At 38.8% G+C, this 16,824-nt stretch overlaps 5 protein-coding genes across 11 annotated transcripts in view; 1 reads left to right on the top strand and 4 right to left on the bottom strand.

Moving 5' to 3' along the window:
• The window catches only part of LOC143174140 (RING-box protein 2-like), a 28,473-nt gene extending 26,045 nt beyond the window's left edge, over positions 1-2,428 (bottom strand). The window contains exons 1-2 of the mRNA XM_031991279.2: positions 2,407-2,428; positions 203-572 (exon numbers count right to left, since the gene is read on the bottom strand). Coding sequence (XP_031847139.1) covers positions 203-356 — 154 coding nt within the window. The 5' untranslated portion in view covers positions 357-572; positions 2,407-2,428. The remainder of the gene's footprint in view (positions 1-202; positions 573-2,406) is intronic.
• On the bottom strand, positions 892-2,859 carry amx (TM2 domain-containing protein 3 almondex). Of its 3 annotated transcripts, none has more exons than XM_076365026.1 (7): positions 2,621-2,859; positions 2,448-2,550; positions 2,002-2,216; positions 1,858-1,925; positions 1,637-1,780; positions 1,299-1,564; positions 892-1,227 (listed from the first exon to the last, which is right to left on the bottom strand). In XM_076365026.1, exons 3-7 carry the CDS (start codon positions 2,090-2,092, stop codon positions 1,092-1,094), a joined length of 705 nt encoding a protein of 234 aa, XP_076221141.1. In that variant the 5' UTR covers positions 2,093-2,216; positions 2,448-2,550; positions 2,621-2,859; the 3' UTR covers positions 892-1,091. The 3 variants fall into 3 exon arrangements, with proteins under 3 accessions (XP_076221141.1, XP_076221140.1, XP_031847138.2); XM_076365025.1 differs by lacking the exon at positions 2,621-2,859 and adding an exon at positions 2,294-2,360 and having other exon boundaries at positions 2,448-2,590; XM_031991278.2 differs by lacking the exon at positions 2,621-2,859 and having other exon boundaries at positions 2,448-2,607.
• Positions 2,860-2,891: 32 nt separating this feature from the next.
• On the top strand, positions 2,892-6,911 carry LOC116433297 (uncharacterized). 5 transcript variants are annotated; one of them, XM_031991244.2, is made up of 10 exons: positions 2,892-3,114; positions 3,653-4,495; positions 4,562-4,813; positions 4,873-5,146; positions 5,222-5,499; positions 5,583-5,726; positions 5,784-6,027; positions 6,092-6,234; positions 6,298-6,433; positions 6,508-6,911. In XM_031991244.2, exons 1-10 carry the CDS (start codon positions 3,103-3,105, stop codon positions 6,687-6,689), a joined length of 2,508 nt encoding a protein of 835 aa, XP_031847104.1. In that variant the 5' UTR covers positions 2,892-3,102; the 3' UTR covers positions 6,690-6,911. The 5 variants fall into 5 exon arrangements, with proteins under 5 accessions (XP_031847104.1, XP_031847103.1, XP_031847107.1 ...); XM_031991243.2 differs by having other exon boundaries at positions 4,559-4,813; XM_031991247.2 differs by having other exon boundaries at positions 2,893-3,302; positions 4,559-4,813.
• A 96-nt stretch (positions 6,912-7,007) lies between these two features.
• On the bottom strand, positions 7,008-8,772 carry eIF6 (eukaryotic translation initiation factor 6). The gene is made up of 6 exons (XM_031991275.2): positions 8,478-8,772; positions 8,218-8,303; positions 7,953-8,128; positions 7,706-7,882; positions 7,442-7,623; positions 7,008-7,364 (listed from the first exon to the last, which is right to left on the bottom strand). Exons 1-6 carry the CDS (start codon positions 8,582-8,584, stop codon positions 7,355-7,357), a joined length of 738 nt encoding a protein of 245 aa, XP_031847135.1. The 5' UTR covers positions 8,585-8,772; the 3' UTR covers positions 7,008-7,354.
• A 3,294-nt stretch (positions 8,773-12,066) lies between these two features.
• The window catches only part of LOC116433326 (kin of IRRE-like protein 3), a 196,155-nt gene continuing 191,397 nt past the window's right edge, over positions 12,067-16,824 (bottom strand). Inside the window, exon 13 of the mRNA XM_076364336.1 lies at positions 12,067-12,595. Within this exon, the coding sequence (XP_076220451.1) occupies positions 12,488-12,595 (108 nt within the window). The 3' untranslated portion in view covers positions 12,067-12,487. The remainder of the gene's footprint in view (positions 12,596-16,824) is intronic.

The raw sequence follows: 16,824 nt of genomic DNA, 5'->3' as shown, positions 1-16,824 counted from the left end.
GGAGATTGCGCGCGCATGCTGGTTCAGTTGGACCATGCAGCATCCATGCATTTGCATACTTGCGTGATACTTGGTTCACGGCAGAACCGACATCATCGATCGCAATGAAATAACAAAAGATCGCTGGTTTCACCGAGGAACCGAGAAAATGGAAAACGTTTTTCTAACCTAGGAAATTCTGGGATACGCGTTACACACTTACCCATCACTTGAACGCGACAAATCGCGCAGGTGTCGCATTCCACGTCCCAGCTCCACATGGCCACAGCGTTCCATTTTTTCAGGATAAACAGTTTGTCCGTCTTTAGATTGTCGTTGTCGCTACGGTCCCCCACATCTTGTTCCGACTCGGCCATTCCCGGTTTTTAGGTTAGAAACGGCAAACAGACGCGAAGCTTCGCACGGTTGAAATTGCAGCCGGGATCCCTTTCTCGTGGTCGTGTTCGTCGCGCTTCGAATCGGCGTGCGCGCGAGCTGCCTTCACAGTATCCTCTTCCGCGTAGATTTTAAATGGCCTCGATTCCTCCGGATTTGTAAACAACTGCGCACACGGTAGCGTATCCTTCGAGTTTCTTCCGAAATCAAAAATACAGAATTCTACGTTAACTATGTTTATATATATATGTGTGCGTATATTTATAATAGAAATCAGACGAAATTACGTCGAGTGAGGTTTAGTTATCGACGGTAGGTAAGATATCTTCTTACCGGTAAGAACATTCTGGTGGATAATGAAGGAATGTATAAATAATCACCGATGAAAGAGGATAGATAGACACTACACATTGCCAACAGAATACAAATAAATAAAATGAATATATAAATAATGTATTCTCTTTTTATTATCTTGTCTCAATAGTAAATTTTGATCGTGAGTAACAACTACGAGAATTGATAAAAATATTATATTTATGAAAGAGAACTATTCAATATATATATATGTACATATCACATGACAATTCAGTTCTTTTAGATATGATAAATAAAATGCTTATATATTAAATTTTGACTCAATTAATCAATGCTATTTATAATTAGACTATAAGTTATATTGTTTCCTATGAAGATAGATTTTGTTGTGTTAGAGGTAGTTAAATGTATAATGATCCATCTGCTGGGCCTATATATCTTATAGAAATAAGTATAACATCGATAAGAGTCCATACACCAAATCCTCCAAAGCTAAAGAGTTTACCAACTCCTTCCTGCCAGTGTCCCAAATAGAATCTGTAATTCATATCAATTCAAGTAGGATATTCTCACCTTAAGCATCTAAAAACTCATTGATCATAGCATACCGATCAGCTCCAAAACCCCCTAAAGTAATGCTTAAAATTAAAGCAGTGGACCATCGATATCCTACAGTCCAGTTGCACAATAAATTCTTCATGAATTTACGTCTTCCCAAACACAAAATATTGCTATTTACTGTACAATTTGTTATATAATACTGTCGAGGAGATGCCACAGATCTGCATGAATTTTTTTGCTGACATTCATGCTCCCAATGTTCTGTTTGATAACAATAGCGGCACATGTATTTCTTTTGGAAGGTTTGATCACCCTTAAATTTTAATTCATTAATTATTGTGTTATAAACAAGAAATGATATGATTTTATACATTATTTTACGTACAATACAATCAATATGTTCTAAGACAGTACAATTGGCGACATATACAGCCCCATAGGTACAACTTGAATTTAAGTTACAGTTTAAACATTCCCCGCTTAATTCTGAACAAGTAGTGCCACTTGGACATAATTTAGTTATGTCCTCCTACAAACAGTGTAACTGATTAATCAAATGGTTGACAGATTCTTATGAGTGAAATAATTCTGCAACTTTCGTGTTACCTTCCTACTACTGTATGCTGGTGTAGAATTTACATTGGCTTCTTTCATCATATTATTAATCATACTTTCTGTAAGGAAAATATTACAGCAAAGCATATTGCTAAGAAAATGCATATAAAATCATTTAAAGCCATTGTAATTTACCATAACCCATGGAAGCTTGTTTCACAGTAGTCGATAGAATAGCCAGGAGTACGAAGATCACATTTTTCGTATTGATACGTATAATATTCATTATGACTAACTAGCGTTCAAACGATACTAATATTCAAGAATCTTTCACTCATTCATGTACGGGAAAACATAGTTCTCTTTCACAAATACACACATGACCATTTAAAGCTTTGAAGAAAACTTGTCTGAAAGTATGAAATAAAATATTTAGATACAGATGTTCATAGGATAATGACAAACATTCAAATGCGACTGTAATTACATGAAGTAACGGGAACAACAAAAATCATTAAATCCGCTCTCAAACTGTCACAACGTAATCCTAGGGACTAATCATTTTGAACTTTTTACAGTCGTTCCTTTCGTGTCACTTACCTGTCAAGTACCTATATTCCTAGACAACACTACAAACGTACCTTCAACGACTGGAATATTTATTAAACGTATTGCTTTCTTAAAATATTCTTACATATTGTTATGTTCTTTAAATATTTTTATCAAGAGTATTTAAAAATGTATCTGTAAACCGTACAAAATTAACATTCTGCATATATTACAAACTCAATAATATATTTCTCCCTAGGCTTACCAACGAGCTCTTATCGTAGTACCGTATTTAATAGATTTCTAAGCATAAAGCATTCCAAGGCAGTATCACATGATGTTGAAAAGTATGAATACCTTTACTTCCGTGCCATCGTTTACTCTAAATATGAAACAAATGTTACAAACATTCTATACTTGTGTACGGTTGTTTAGATAATAAATAATTAAATTTTTGTAACAATTTTCGTCAAGTTTATTATGTTCACAAGCCGAGAGGCGGCGCCCAAGTAGAGTAGATTCATGTCGTGTGACTCGGTCTTTCTTTTCTCACTTCCCCTAGTAGTAAGATAAACGGGATAGAAAATGATGGAAGGGATAGCAATGAGTTGTTAGCTTATAGAACACACTAAGCTGCTATAGAAATCGTACTGTAGCATTTTCTTTCAGGCAAATGATAGACGCATTCTGTATGCAACCTGTGCGGTAATAGTTTGTAAATATCGAAAGTCTGAGAATCCTTCATTAATGCGCAGACAAGTTGAGGGAATCTTCTTTTAAAGTCGCTTTTGCTTGTGTTATACGAAAGCGATGTATAAAATAATTTCGTATCGTTATGAATGACTGAATAGATTTATTTGGAAAAAATACGCAAGACAACGAATCTTCGCGTAGCTACACTTGTTTCTAACAATCAGCTGACTTCCGGAACTAATACGGGAGACGATGTTAGTGAGGCCTTTCATTCTTTTCACTTGACACAACAGCATTTTCATAACTGAATAGCGTATTACTCGTTTCTCAGTAAACCTAATAATCAAAGACTGACACGTTCGATTCGTTACACCGTAAGCTTGTTTGCGAGTGAACTAATGTTAAATACCGCCTAATCGTTAAACTGTTGGAAAATAATTTTAAGGTAAAAATTTGCTAACACATTTTTCTGGTATTGAATTCTGTTTCTTTTAATAGAGTTTCTTATTGCTTCGCTTATAAACGCATTTTAATCACACTGATATTATGATTAAAATAGGAAATATTTGTGTAAATGGGTGTATTCTTATTTATTTTTTAACAGATAAGTTACTACCCTCCTCTGAAAGATAATATGAATTCTCAAGACGGTGCAAGCAATAACCAGAACAAAATAGAGACAAAAGTGGATGGACATTTAAAGAAAAATAATAATCAACCAGTTGAAAGTAGACTATGTGGAGATCAACTAAAATTAAATAATAAGCTGGGTGAGAACAGTGCCAAGAACCTTCTGTCTTCTAAACCTTCAGTTTCATTGGCTAATGGTACAAGATCTATGCAAGCTACTACATCCAGTTTCAGTAATTCTATGGACCAAGATACAAATCAGGACATGGTGAACGCAAGTGTATCTTCCATATTTTTAAATACCAATAATATCAAGCCTCAAACTGTAAATTCTACCGTGACAAGTCAATTGAAGCATAAGACTATTATGAATACGAGCGCTTTAAATCTGCCTAAGCCTCAGATGCATTTAAATTTATCTTCCAGTCAAAGTAATTCACATTTGAATCATACTTTTGTACCAGTCACTTATAATGCTGGCACTACATCAAGTTCGATTTCACATTTAAATAACACAGCATCTGCATCATCTACAATTCCACCAAATTTATTGATACCTAGACCAAACGAAGACATTGACATGAAAAATAATGTAGATTATATTTCTGGAATTGAAAAGTGTCCATCAAAAGTGTCGTGCAGTTCAGATTCTAGTCCTGAAGTGGACAGTGCCTGGCCATCTAGATCTTATGTTTCTAAATGTGTGTTAAATAATATAGGAGGTAGCATTGGTTCTACAAGTCAAGGAACATGCTGTTTCTTAAGACCTAATATTAATGGTAACAGAGAAGTAGCAGGACCGAGTGGATTACAAAAGGTAAATTCTTTTAATGTCCACTTCTTTTTAGTTTATGTTACTTTACTTTTACACAATTTGTAGCAGAGTACGCAAAGAGAGCAAAATGAGAGGAGAGATTCAAGTTCTGGCAATGAGGGTGACATGTCTGATGGAGAAGACTATTGTATTTATACATACAAGGGAAACGATGATGCAGTTTACTTAGCTCAAAAAGAAGAAGTAAATCAGGGACAATTAGAAGAATGTGAAGAGGAAGGACAATATCATAGCGGTAGATCCAGTCCTGAGATGGACTTTTTAGAAATGGATTTTGATCCTGGGCCTTCTTGTGAGCAGGTATTAAATGATTATGATAGAAGTACAATTCATTTCTTACAGTAATATCTGTAACACAGGATACAGGAGACAGTGACTTGGCCTCTATAAACGAAGACATACAGAACATAGCATTAGATAATGTAGAACAGGATCCAGTATTAAACGATTTAAGTAGTGGTAAAGTTGTATCTCGGCAAGGAATTGCATCTACATCGCAACATCCGAAGCAGAGTGTGCAAAATGTAAATCATGTAGAACTTCAGCAATGTTCTACTAGCCAGTCCACACCGGAACCAACTGTGAAACCAAGTTATCCCTCGTCATGGATGCCAAGTACTAGCGGTGCAACCGGTATACGATATTTCTGATATAACTTATAAAATGTTTTGCAATAGTTATTATATCTATATATATAAAATTTTATAGAAAAATGGGATACTGCTGGCTTATATCGTAATACGGGATGTCCATTACGAGAATCGTATGGATACCACAATACAAGCGGAGATCTTATATCACCTGGTGATAACAGAGACACGGAATCGGAATTATGGGCTGAATCTTCTATGACATCGGTTTCAGAAAGTTCAAATTTAAATTCTGGGAGAGTAAATCTCAGTTCAACTCTTTATCATCGCATGATGGCAAAAAAGTTGATGCTCAATAAACAGGCCGCGTTTAATCAGAGTGGCGATTCAAATCTAGTTAATATGTTTTACTATTATAATTTCAATGTACAACATGTTCATCTACTCTAAGACTGTTTATAAATATTTATTTGTTACAGGAAAACGAATTATGCAATGAACGATTAGATGGACTTCTACCGGTTGAAAAAGTTATGTTATGGAGCGAAAAAGAAGCAACAGTAAAACAAGTCACACAAATTGAAACCTCTGCATGTGGTGCTACGTCTGCAATTAACGCTTTGGTATGTATATTAATGATAACGTCTTGTGAGCTACTTAACTAAAATATTTTTTCATAGTTGGCTTTAAATGTATCATTTTCACTGGAGGCATTATTAAATGGTGTAAACACTAGACAAAGAGAGCCAGGTTCACCACTGCCTAGATATTTATACAGCCGGTCTGTTGCCGGATCAACTCATAACGATTTGGCTCGTGGTATAGCTTTGTGTACAAACGGTTCAGTTATAACAAAATTTTTTGCATTCTATCCAGAAAGGAAAGTGTCCTTGTCTCATTGGCTTCATTATTGGATTTCAAGAGGTACATAACTAGGAAAGTCAAATATAGAGAATTTTACTTTACAAATGTAAAATTTTTCTTAAAGGAGCTGCACCCATTGCAACATTAAATTTACAACATTGTGGAGAAGGGTGTGATATTCCAGATGCATGGCATCATCAAATGATATTTGGTGTAGGACAGGCGGGAATATATTTAACCAATCCATTAGAATGTTTACCCGAGCAGGTTGGTTAACATTCAAGTGATTTATTTACTTGTATAATATTGAAATTTTATATTTTTTTCTAGTATGTGTGGCATCAACTTGTAAGTCCTAGTATTTTGCTGATACGAAGAGCAGATGTTCTAGCCCATTGGAACGCTAATACAGATCTAACACCACTCATTACCATGAATCAAAAGTGGCGAAAGCTCAATGTTCTCGGTATGTTTAATTTCCATATTTATGTACAACTATTACTGTGAAATATAACTATTGTTTTGTGTTTCCTTGATTAGGGCAAGTTGTAAATATGGTACGAGAAGCAATGACTCAAAGACGACAACTTAGTAATGCGAGTACTGGCACAACTCACATTCGTATTCCTGCATCTTACGAAGCAGGTATTACATTAGTTATGTGTGCAGATTCTGCTGCTGCTTCCGAGTTGTTACATGCTGAACAATTACCATTACTCTAGTCTTGTTAATCAAAATTCATAGAATCCAGGCTGCCCTCCCTTTTTTATTTGTAATAAATTTAATTAGCAGGCTGGTCCGCACAATGTTGTTTACAATAGTTCATTTATTATATAAGACAGTTAGAGTCAGAATTAAAATGATTTACTTTTTTGACACAAAAAATGTTTATATTCAAAGAGATTATCAATTGAAATATATTTCAATAAAATATTTCCGTTTTATATGCAGTTATATTTATAAACTCATACATTTAAAATATTTTGACAACCTTAATGTAAGAGTTCATGCAATTATTCTTAAGAGTAATAAGAGGTAAGTAATCATTTGTTGTATGTAATTATCAAATTTTGTCTTTCAGTTTGTAATGCTTTTTCATTCAGAACAGTTTAAAATTACGTTACACAGTAAAAATTGCTTTGGTGGTATCAGACAGAACTTAATGATGCATTTTGTATAAATTTCTGTACGAAATAACTTGTTACAGTTCTATAGTAATCTATTGCTGGAATTATACAGAAAATGTGTTTGGTGCAGTTGATGTTGCTCACAATGCAGCATCCACTTATAAATCGCTATAACATAAATATTGAATTTATGTACATGTACACAGTACAATCTAACATCCACCAATCTGTGCTTGCTCTCTTAGAGAGTTTCAATTTATTTAAGACATACTGGAACAAACGAAAGGCCATTAATTATCGTCATAAATTAATAAATGAATGTGCAGTAGATTTGCATGTATATTCACCTTTCTATAAGCGATGCACGCATGGTTGATGTAATAGCAGCTGGAGCAGCTTCATTAAGTTTAAAGACACTCTCAATAACTGAGAGTTCTGTGGAGGTAGTATCCATGCCACAAAAGGATACCCAATCATTTACAACCATTCCTGCAGCTATAACATCGCTACCTCTATTTACTGTTCCCGCCTATTTAAGATGGCAACAAATAGTATAACTGTACATGTATTGTATATATGGTATAAATAACTGTATTTATAAGTTATCTTACAACAAGGGGCACTTGTAATAAAGATGATAGTTCATCTTGGTCCTGTATAGATGTTTTTGGATGAACCAAACCACCCTGATTTGATAACACTGAATAGGAGCCTACTAGAACATTACTTGCCACAGTTTGCCTAAATACTTCTACATTCAAAGTATCAGCTAAAATTTCTTCTGTCTCCTATACGATAACATTTTTAGTTACAATAATAGAAAAGAAATTAAATTTGTTACCGACAACAATTACTTGCCCTGTCAAGATCCGGATGTACTAAAGCCACATAGTCATTGCATGCTATAACATTACCAAGAGCTGACAGTCTTTCTTCAACTCTTTGAACTTTAACATTATCTGGCAGTGAATTTCGAATGTGCTGCAGTTCTGTGTCTGTTGTTGTGTTTGGCACCAGAAGGCCATTTTTGTTTCCTATTTAAATTCATTTCATTGTTTATACTATTCATTTCAGTATTTCGTAAGTTGCTCCGTTTACAGAGTAATATTTTTATCACTCTTACCAACGCACAATCGTCCTATAATCCGGCATCCCGCCACTGACACATGAACAACGGGAATGGTTTCGCCTAACTCAGCTTCGAATACACTGTAATTTACAACGTTATTTATTTAATTAACGATGAACGTTTTTATCATGCCTGCGTCAAAGCATGTTGGAGGTTATAAGTCACTCGCGAGAACTAACATTCCATCGTAAACAATTTCAAACGACTTATGATTAATATACAATAATATTAGCTGTTTTCATATTTATTTTTACCTGTAAAAATTCTCAGAACCACCGATTGCTACGAGGCAATAAGAATTTGTTAACTTGGAGAAGACTCCGACCTCGTTATTGTTTTCGAATTGTACACGTACCGCCATGATTGCAATAATTTCAATTTACATTAGCGTGAACGAATTGGAAGGGAATCTTGAAAAACGATGGGTCAAACTTCTTATTAATATTTAAAATACACACGCTAACCTATACGTTCTTCGCGTATTTTCCTCCCGCTAACACGAGGTATGTGTCACTGGACACTGGTTATAGAAAATTATAGAAGGAACAATCGATTTCTTACGCATCCCTTAAGCACACTTTCAAACTCATGAATCTTAAGGTTTGATACGATTGCTGGCGTCACCTAGTGAACATTATTTTGGTACAATTTCGCTAGAAGTTTCAGAGATCTTGCACTATGTGGCGTCACTAATCCAGGATAGGGAAGTGGGATTATTTTCTCTTAGTTACATTAAATATCTCACCTGTCAAACTAAACGACAGACTTAACGGCACCACGTACTATTCCCAGCATAAACCAATAAAGGTCCAGTGCGTTCTATATTTTTTAATTAAAAAAAAATGGGATTATTAAACATTATTATCTTAATGGCTTTTTAATAGATTAGACACGACTATTTTGTTTTATGGAGAAATGGAGAATCCCCTGGAGAAACCTCTAGAACTGCTGTCGAGAAACCCCTAGAATCCCTTTGAGAAACCCCTAGAATTCCTTCCTGCAGGATTTTTTCAAAAGGGCACAAAGTGTTTCTTGACGGGGTACCAGGCGAACTGTATTAATACTTTTCCTGTTTTAACACATTGAATGTCATCAACCAAACAAATCGAATTACTATAGTTCACTCAATTAACCAGTTAACTGTCGAATTCAGTTTGAAAAATCTCTCATTGAACACTCATTAAAATCAAATAATAAAGTGTATACTCGTCAAAAGCAGAGCAAATTATCTATAATACATTCTAACGCACAATTGTAGTAAAACGAATAATTACATGTTTATCTGGAAAAATAAATAATTGATCTTTGAAGAAATTAGTACCATCTTGCGTTTTAAGATGACGTGTATACTCGTCAAACACAACTGGTTAAACGATGATTGTCTAGAAACATTTCTATATTACAAATAATGCTAGTTAATTCGGTGACATTCAGCTCGATGAATACACAATACTAATAACGCAATTCAATCGAATGACTTAATTGATACTGAATTGGCATTCAACATGTTAATGTAGCCAACGCGTCGGTAACGTTAATTTCTGTTTATAGATAAAGTCAATTTCTACTTGTTATTAGAAATTGTTTAACTTCACATTTTAAAATTCTTTTCTTTTCTTTTAATATTTAATATTCTTTTTGTAAATAGTCAATTAAAAACAAGCCTAGAAGCTGATTGATAAAAGAATTTCAACATAATAATTTAATGAATATAGTAAACAAATATATTACATTTTTATATTTGTATTTATTATTATACATACATTTTTGACTGTTTGTTAAGCAGGAGCTGGAGTTAGAAATATATTAATAAAAAGTTACTAGTACCCTCTGTCGATGAAACGTGCAAACTGTAACAACTCCTAGCTGTATGCAACCCGCGATGCACAGGATCATCGCGGGTTATCAAATGCACCCGAAGGGTTGTTTTTAGTTCCTACATTCCGCCGCTAGGTGGTTATACTGTTTCCTGGTCCATAAAACGCGCGTATTGCGTTTAAAACTTCAAACAGACTGAATATCGAATCACGTTAATTGACACTGATTCCATAACATGTTTTAACATTTATGTAACAATTCTGTCAATTTCCATTTGCTAAACGTGTTAACCCTTTATAGGGCAAATTATTTTTTTGATGATAATTCGTATTCCCTACCGTATACATATTAGAAATACTTTAAAACAAGAAATCTAGGAAAATTTAGAAAAAAGGTTCTCAATAATAATTGTTTTTTAATTATTTAATTCGTTGTTTCCAACCCTTCCAGCAACACCATAAGGATCAAAATGTTGAACCCTGTAATTTGACCCGTAATAAAAGTGGCATCTATATGTGTCACCAACCTATAAAATTAATTTCATAGAACAAACTACACAAAACGGGGAAAATATAATATTAAATCATTCGATTGAATTGTATTATTATTACACGTTCATCTAGTTGAATATCACCGCATTAGGTAACACTATTAATAATATACAAATGTTTTCAAATAATCGTTAATAATAATAATACCGTTAATTATAATAATACCGTTGGGGTCACCAGTGACCCCCAACCGAATCGGATTACTATAATTTACTGAGTTAAACTATGATTATTTGAAAGGACTTAAAAATAATGCAAAACAGAACACGCAATAATAATTGATTTAATATATTTTTTCAACGTGGTTATTTTTCTCTATGAAATCGTGCTCAATCATTCAACGTGTTAATTGAGTGAACTATGCTAATTCGATATGATTGAGGGTCACCGGTGACCCCATGTCATTCAACACATTTCTATGGCACCATGACACTGCTCGAGATATATTTAGGTAATCGTCGCAAGTTACAAAGGTCAGGACGTCGATTTAATGACAACAAAGCATTTCTTGCACAATTCCTTTATTGAAAGTCTTTCTCAATAACATCGGCAACCGGCACGCAGAAAAGAAAGGAGTGATGCGGCTCCGGTCGGAGGCGCGTGGTAGCGTGTAGAGTGGGTCGTTGCGGAACGTTTGCTCGATACGAGACGTCGGTTCGTTCGCGTTAGCATGAATAAAACTAGTAACTGCTGAAAATCACCGCTTTATTAACAACATTATCGTAAGCATTATAAATACGAATCCATAATAGTTTCCATTTTGATTGGTTCCGTGACCGGTGTGTTATTGTACAGATCTATTCTCGTCTCGGTAAAATTGGAACGTACTGGCAGTATTATTTGCGAGAGAATGATTCGTCAATGCTACGGAGAAACTCTATCGGTTAAGATCGGCGAGCCGTCGTTCAACGTCTCTCCGTTTCTCGGATCCGTCGACGGCCAACAGCCAGCGGAATTGTGAGTGCGCGATGCGAGAACAACGAGGATCCTCTATTCGAAAATGTGTTTGTCGCGCGGCGAGAAATGAAAACAAGTCCGCCGAATAAAACACGCGGAGAATCCGGGAATGTATCTGGCGGCGACACTGATTCTTCGCTCGGGCCCGGAAGTCGGATCCATTCCGGGCCGAGAATGATACGTATAGCCTGGCAAAGCCGAGAAGATGGTTTTAGGAAGGAGTCCGCTCGAAGGGGGAAGAAAAGCGATTGGACAATTGCCGGGGGATGGATACACGCCACCGTTCGAATGTTTGGAATCATTCGTCGGCTTCCGGTCGGATTCTGTTTACTGCCACGAGGTGAAACGATTTTTACCGACGAATTCAAAGGATTCGTATATACAGCGACCAAATGAAACGAACGAAATAAAATTAAGAATCGATCTTCTCTACTCTATTTTGTACAGTTTACCGATCCGAAACGAGTGGTTCAATTGTTACTCTTAGAAGCTGACGATTCACAGATTCCAAACCTGTAGCGTACGAAAGGGACTGAATGGCAGAGAGAGGAGGACACACGAGTAGAGAGAGCAGGGTGTCGTTTTGTACTGACTCCTTCCAGAAACCGTCCACTCCGCGTTGCCAAAAAATACACATACACGAACGGAAACGTTGAACAGGGGAGAGTGAATTACCGCCGGTCTTCTTTTGATTGCTTGCTACTCAGTCTCCCGATTATCATTCTCTCTTCTCTCACTCTTTCTTTCTCTCTCTCTTTCTCTCTCTCTCTCTCTCTCTCTCTCTCTCTCTCTTTCTCTCTTTCTCCTCCATTCTCTCATTAGTTCTTCTTCCCTCTCCCTTCCCATCGCGATCCTCCTCCCTCGTATCCTCCCCTACGGCGCGGCGTGTGCGTGTGTTGCGTGTGTATATCGATAGAAAATAGACAATAGCAAAATCTTCAGTTGTTCGAGCTCGGCTTGAACGTCGTGTACTGTGGCGGCTTCTCGATCTTGCAGTGGGGCTTCAGTGTCGCTAAACGATCTGGTTTGAGAAACAGCTGCTCCCCCTGCACAATTTTTCATCTTAAGGATCTTAAGGGGACACTACCACCAGCACAATCGATCAGATGTGTTTAACGTGTATGTGTGTGTGCGGGAAAGGGTGAAAATATGGGGTGGTGTTGGTGGTGTCGTGTGGCGCGACCGCGCGTGTCACGGTTGTACCGGGTCGAAATCACTGATCTGAACGATGTCTACGATACTACGGGTCGTTACGTGGCAATCGGGACGATGAACTCTAGCCGGAGCGAAGTCGTTTGCTCGTCGAAGCGATCCTCGCGGGGGAAACATTTGAGAAACGCGGCGCAATAAGTAAAATCGGCGAACGGCTCATCGAACGGGAAACCCGGGGAACGGAAGGGATCGGTTGAAATTCGTCACCGGGCAACGCCGCGGTTCATTTTTTGAGAACAAGAGACGGCAGAGGTTCGCCGTCGGCTACAATGGGACTCCGCCCTTAATCCAGAAAATATTAAGAGCCTGAAACGACTGGGCTCCGTAGCGTCGGCACTGCAGCCGTTCTCCGATCGTTCTCTTTCACGGGGAAGCGGCTTCGAGCGATCCATCGAATTTGTTCCGGCTATAGGAATCACGTGCTGTTTGTGCAGTGTCATACGCGAAACGAAAAAGTAAGCAAACGTAAGTAAGTAATTAAGTAAGTGAGTAAGTAATTAAGTAAGTAAAGTAAGGACTTTACTCTTTGGGCACTAATCAAGTCTTCATTCTCTAATGGTACTATCCTTGACGATGCATTAAGGGGCGCTCAAACCATGCAGTTTATAGTGTATTTACAGTGTACAACATGGATTGGAGAGAGAGTATACTTTCTTCCTCGAAGCGAGTCGAAATTGGAAAGCTCCGCGCCGCGACGTCTCGCGATTTACAACGCGTCCTCGGCCTCGAGTCCCGGAAATGCATTCGAGGGCACAATAGCGAACACAGCCGCGCACGTTAATACGCCTCGAACGGCGAACAACGGAACAATAACGTTCGCCGTTGGGAGACACGCCGAACGCGTGTTCCTGCCGGTTCGATCGACGATCAACTCCGTCCGTCGCTGATATCGTTCGACGAGATTCCTTTCCTCGTTTCGTCCCTCGGTTCCGTCGCTCGTTCCGGAACGGCGCCCGAACGCACGCCGGGAAAACTGATTCCGTAGGAGTCCGGGGAAACTGAAGCCGGAGGACCACGTTACACCGTGCAGAATTGAGAACAGGATTCCTCCGCGTTTCGCGTTACATTTCATTCCGCCGACGAGGAGAGTCTCGCTTCGCCTTCTCCGAGCGCGGGGCGGACGCGTTCGATCGCTCTCGCGCGGTTGGACCACTCGATATGCTGAGGAACTCGGTTCTGATCGGTCAGATTCCGTCTTTTCTTGTCTTATTTTCATACTGATTTGCTACTAGTCGATACGGTTAATTCCGATTCACGCTGTCAGTCCGCTCAACATTCGCTTCTCGTTTATAGCCTTCGATGAACGAAGATAGAACGAGATCTGGGGATTCACAGCGCGAGCGCATGCGTTATAAACAAGAAGAATGTTTGACCGAACCGAGAGCGAGTCGAGACCTTATCGATAGTGTGCGTGGGATTCTAAGTGACAGGTTCGAGAGCTTCCTAAGCTTCCGCGACACACGTTGCGACCAATTAACCCTTTCGCTATGGACATCGCCGTGAACTCGTGTAGAACGGCTGCAAAAGTGGGAACATTACCCCCTTGCGCTCGACAATATTTATTATAGACATTCATTGTTTTCTGACGAAATATTAACAGTATTATTTGCAACTTGCATAAATTATGGGGCAGTTTCATTTATGTTCCATGTGTTAACCCTTTGCGGTCCGAAGTGCTCTTGGTTTCTCACTTTGAGGTCCACGTCGACGTTCATTCAATTACAGCTTGATACGACGCTCTATTTATTTATTCAATAATATTTGGAAGTCATTGAAATGTACCCTTAAATAACAATTGTGATACTACAAATATAGAAAAAATTGTTAAAACAGGCAGAGGTTGCAGTAGAATAGAATGTCTGACTCGACACAGGACTGCTAAGGGTTAATACTTTATTCAACGTTCTATATTGAATTTTTCATTTGATAATTTTGTTCAATCAAATGGCGACTGAGACCTCTCGAGTGCAAAGGGTGAATCTTGTGCAGTCAGCATTAGGCCAAGTCTTTCTGAAAAACCGACATTGCTCTTGGAAGCAAAGTGATTTGAATTCAGCAGTGTTTATGATTTCCCCATGAACGTATTTTCGTTATCGTTTGTATCGTCTTCTGGCTCGATTTTTGTGACTATAGTCACCGTAGCGAAGGGGTTAACAAGTGAAAATGTCTCGAACGCATCGCTCGCAGTCCGCACGTTCCAACGCGCGGCGACGACCGGTGGAGACTGTAATCATCGCGGAGCGATCCCTCAACAGCGCGCGCGCCCCGTTACGGTCGAGTTATCGGTAACGTCGCGGGTATCGAACGTTCAACCCGGGGCCCGAAGAAAAACGACACGCACGCGTGACCGTACGATTACCTTTTAATGAAGGTATCGCGCACAGCGTCGCTCGAGATTGCAACCGTCCGATAACAGCGACGGAGGATTTAATCGGGGTCAACGCGGCTAATTAATCGTTAGAATGAAGATCGGATTAACCCTTTCACAGGCCATTACCATCGGCAATAACGAGCCGAACATTATCCATCGCGTTCACCGTTTTAATTACCCGTTACGATTGCATTTAGACCGCGCGAGAACCGCGCTCGCTTACTTTTCCTCCGTCTTTCTCCCCCCCCGGGGGGTTTTTTTTCCAGTTCCCATATTTCATCGGGCGTGTTCCCGTTATTGCCGCGGTTACCATCGCCAACAAGAAACAACGGAAACACTTTGCACACCGTGTTCCCGATGCGCGAATAATTACAGGTAATATCGTATCGGCCGCTCGCGTTTCAGCTCGCTCGATCGTACACGGTTTTCCGGGAGGGGGTGGCGGGCGCGCCGGCTTGCCGGATACTTCGCCGTAGAAAACTGTGAAAGGGTTAATAGGGAAAGCAACGAGAGGAGAAAGGAGACCGCCCGCGCGCGCGCACGCGCCACCCCCGATGTAACGTTATTACGCGTACGCAAACGTAATTTGAGCGTACACGCGACGCCGCCGGTGGATCGCGCGCGGTCGTAAAACGAATTCGCGACGATATCGTGGCGGGCAACGGAATCGCTGTCGTTAAACGCAGCCAACGGAAATTCCCTTGAGCGATTAAATCGTTTACGGTCCGCTAACGAGCGTGCACGTTATGACTACCTCTCTCTCACTCTCTTTCTCTTTCTCTCTTTTACCCTCTCTCACTTGCGCTTTGTCTTTCTCTCCCTCGTTCTCTCTTTCTCTTCCTCTATTGGCCTCTATCGATTTAAGTAAACAGATGCACGTGTGCCTTTACCGATTCGGGTTCGAACGGATCGAGCCTTCGCGACGGCCATCTCGGTTAACCCCTTAACTGCCGAGTGAAACCGCGGAAGTAGTTTCTACGGTGCTCAGTCTCTTACTCGTGTGTCTTAACGTTACCTGTGAATCATTGTGTGCCGATTGTGCTTGTCGTCTACCTATCGTATTGAATACTGTAATGTTTCATTGAGCAAAATACATAAAATGGAAAAAATATTATATTAAATCGGTCGATTGAATTGCATTATCATCGCGCGTCGCTTTAGTTGGATGGCGTAACATTATTTGTAATAGAAATGTTTTCAAATAATCATCGTTTAATCGAGTGAACTATAGTGATTCAGTCGGTGTTCAACGTGTTAGTCAGAAACAATTTAGACGTTCACGTGTGAGGCAACAGCGGTGAGCCGAACTGAGCGTCACGGTGTCGACAGTTGAGGGGTTAAATGTTCGATTCCGTTGCAGCCTGTTTTTTGGAGAATCACGAGGTGCATCGGTAACAAAGGAAGAGAACGCGTACTTAACACTTAGCCTCTTTTTATTTCGTTTATTTTTCTTGTTAGTGAGCTTTCAATTAAAGATATTTGTAAGTCATTAAGTACTCCTCTTGCTTTTAGGAAATGCAATTTTTAATGAAATCTATTGATCGAGGTCAATTAAAATTGAGAAAAGTTTAAAATTAAAATTGAAAAGTGTTAACACTTAGCCAACCGAATGGGGAGATCTCCCACTGTTCACTTAGCAACGTATTGCCTTTTATTTTATTTCTCTTTTCTTTAGTTACTTCGTAAGTCTTG

The sequence above is a fragment of the Nomia melanderi genome, chromosome 2, assembly GCF_051020985.1.
Source record: "Nomia melanderi isolate GNS246 chromosome 2, iyNomMela1, whole genome shotgun sequence".
Taxonomy (NCBI): domain Eukaryota; kingdom Metazoa; phylum Arthropoda; class Insecta; order Hymenoptera; family Halictidae; genus Nomia; species Nomia melanderi.
Note: the sequence above shows the minus strand (reverse complement) of the source record. Positions and strands in the feature narration are given on the sequence as shown.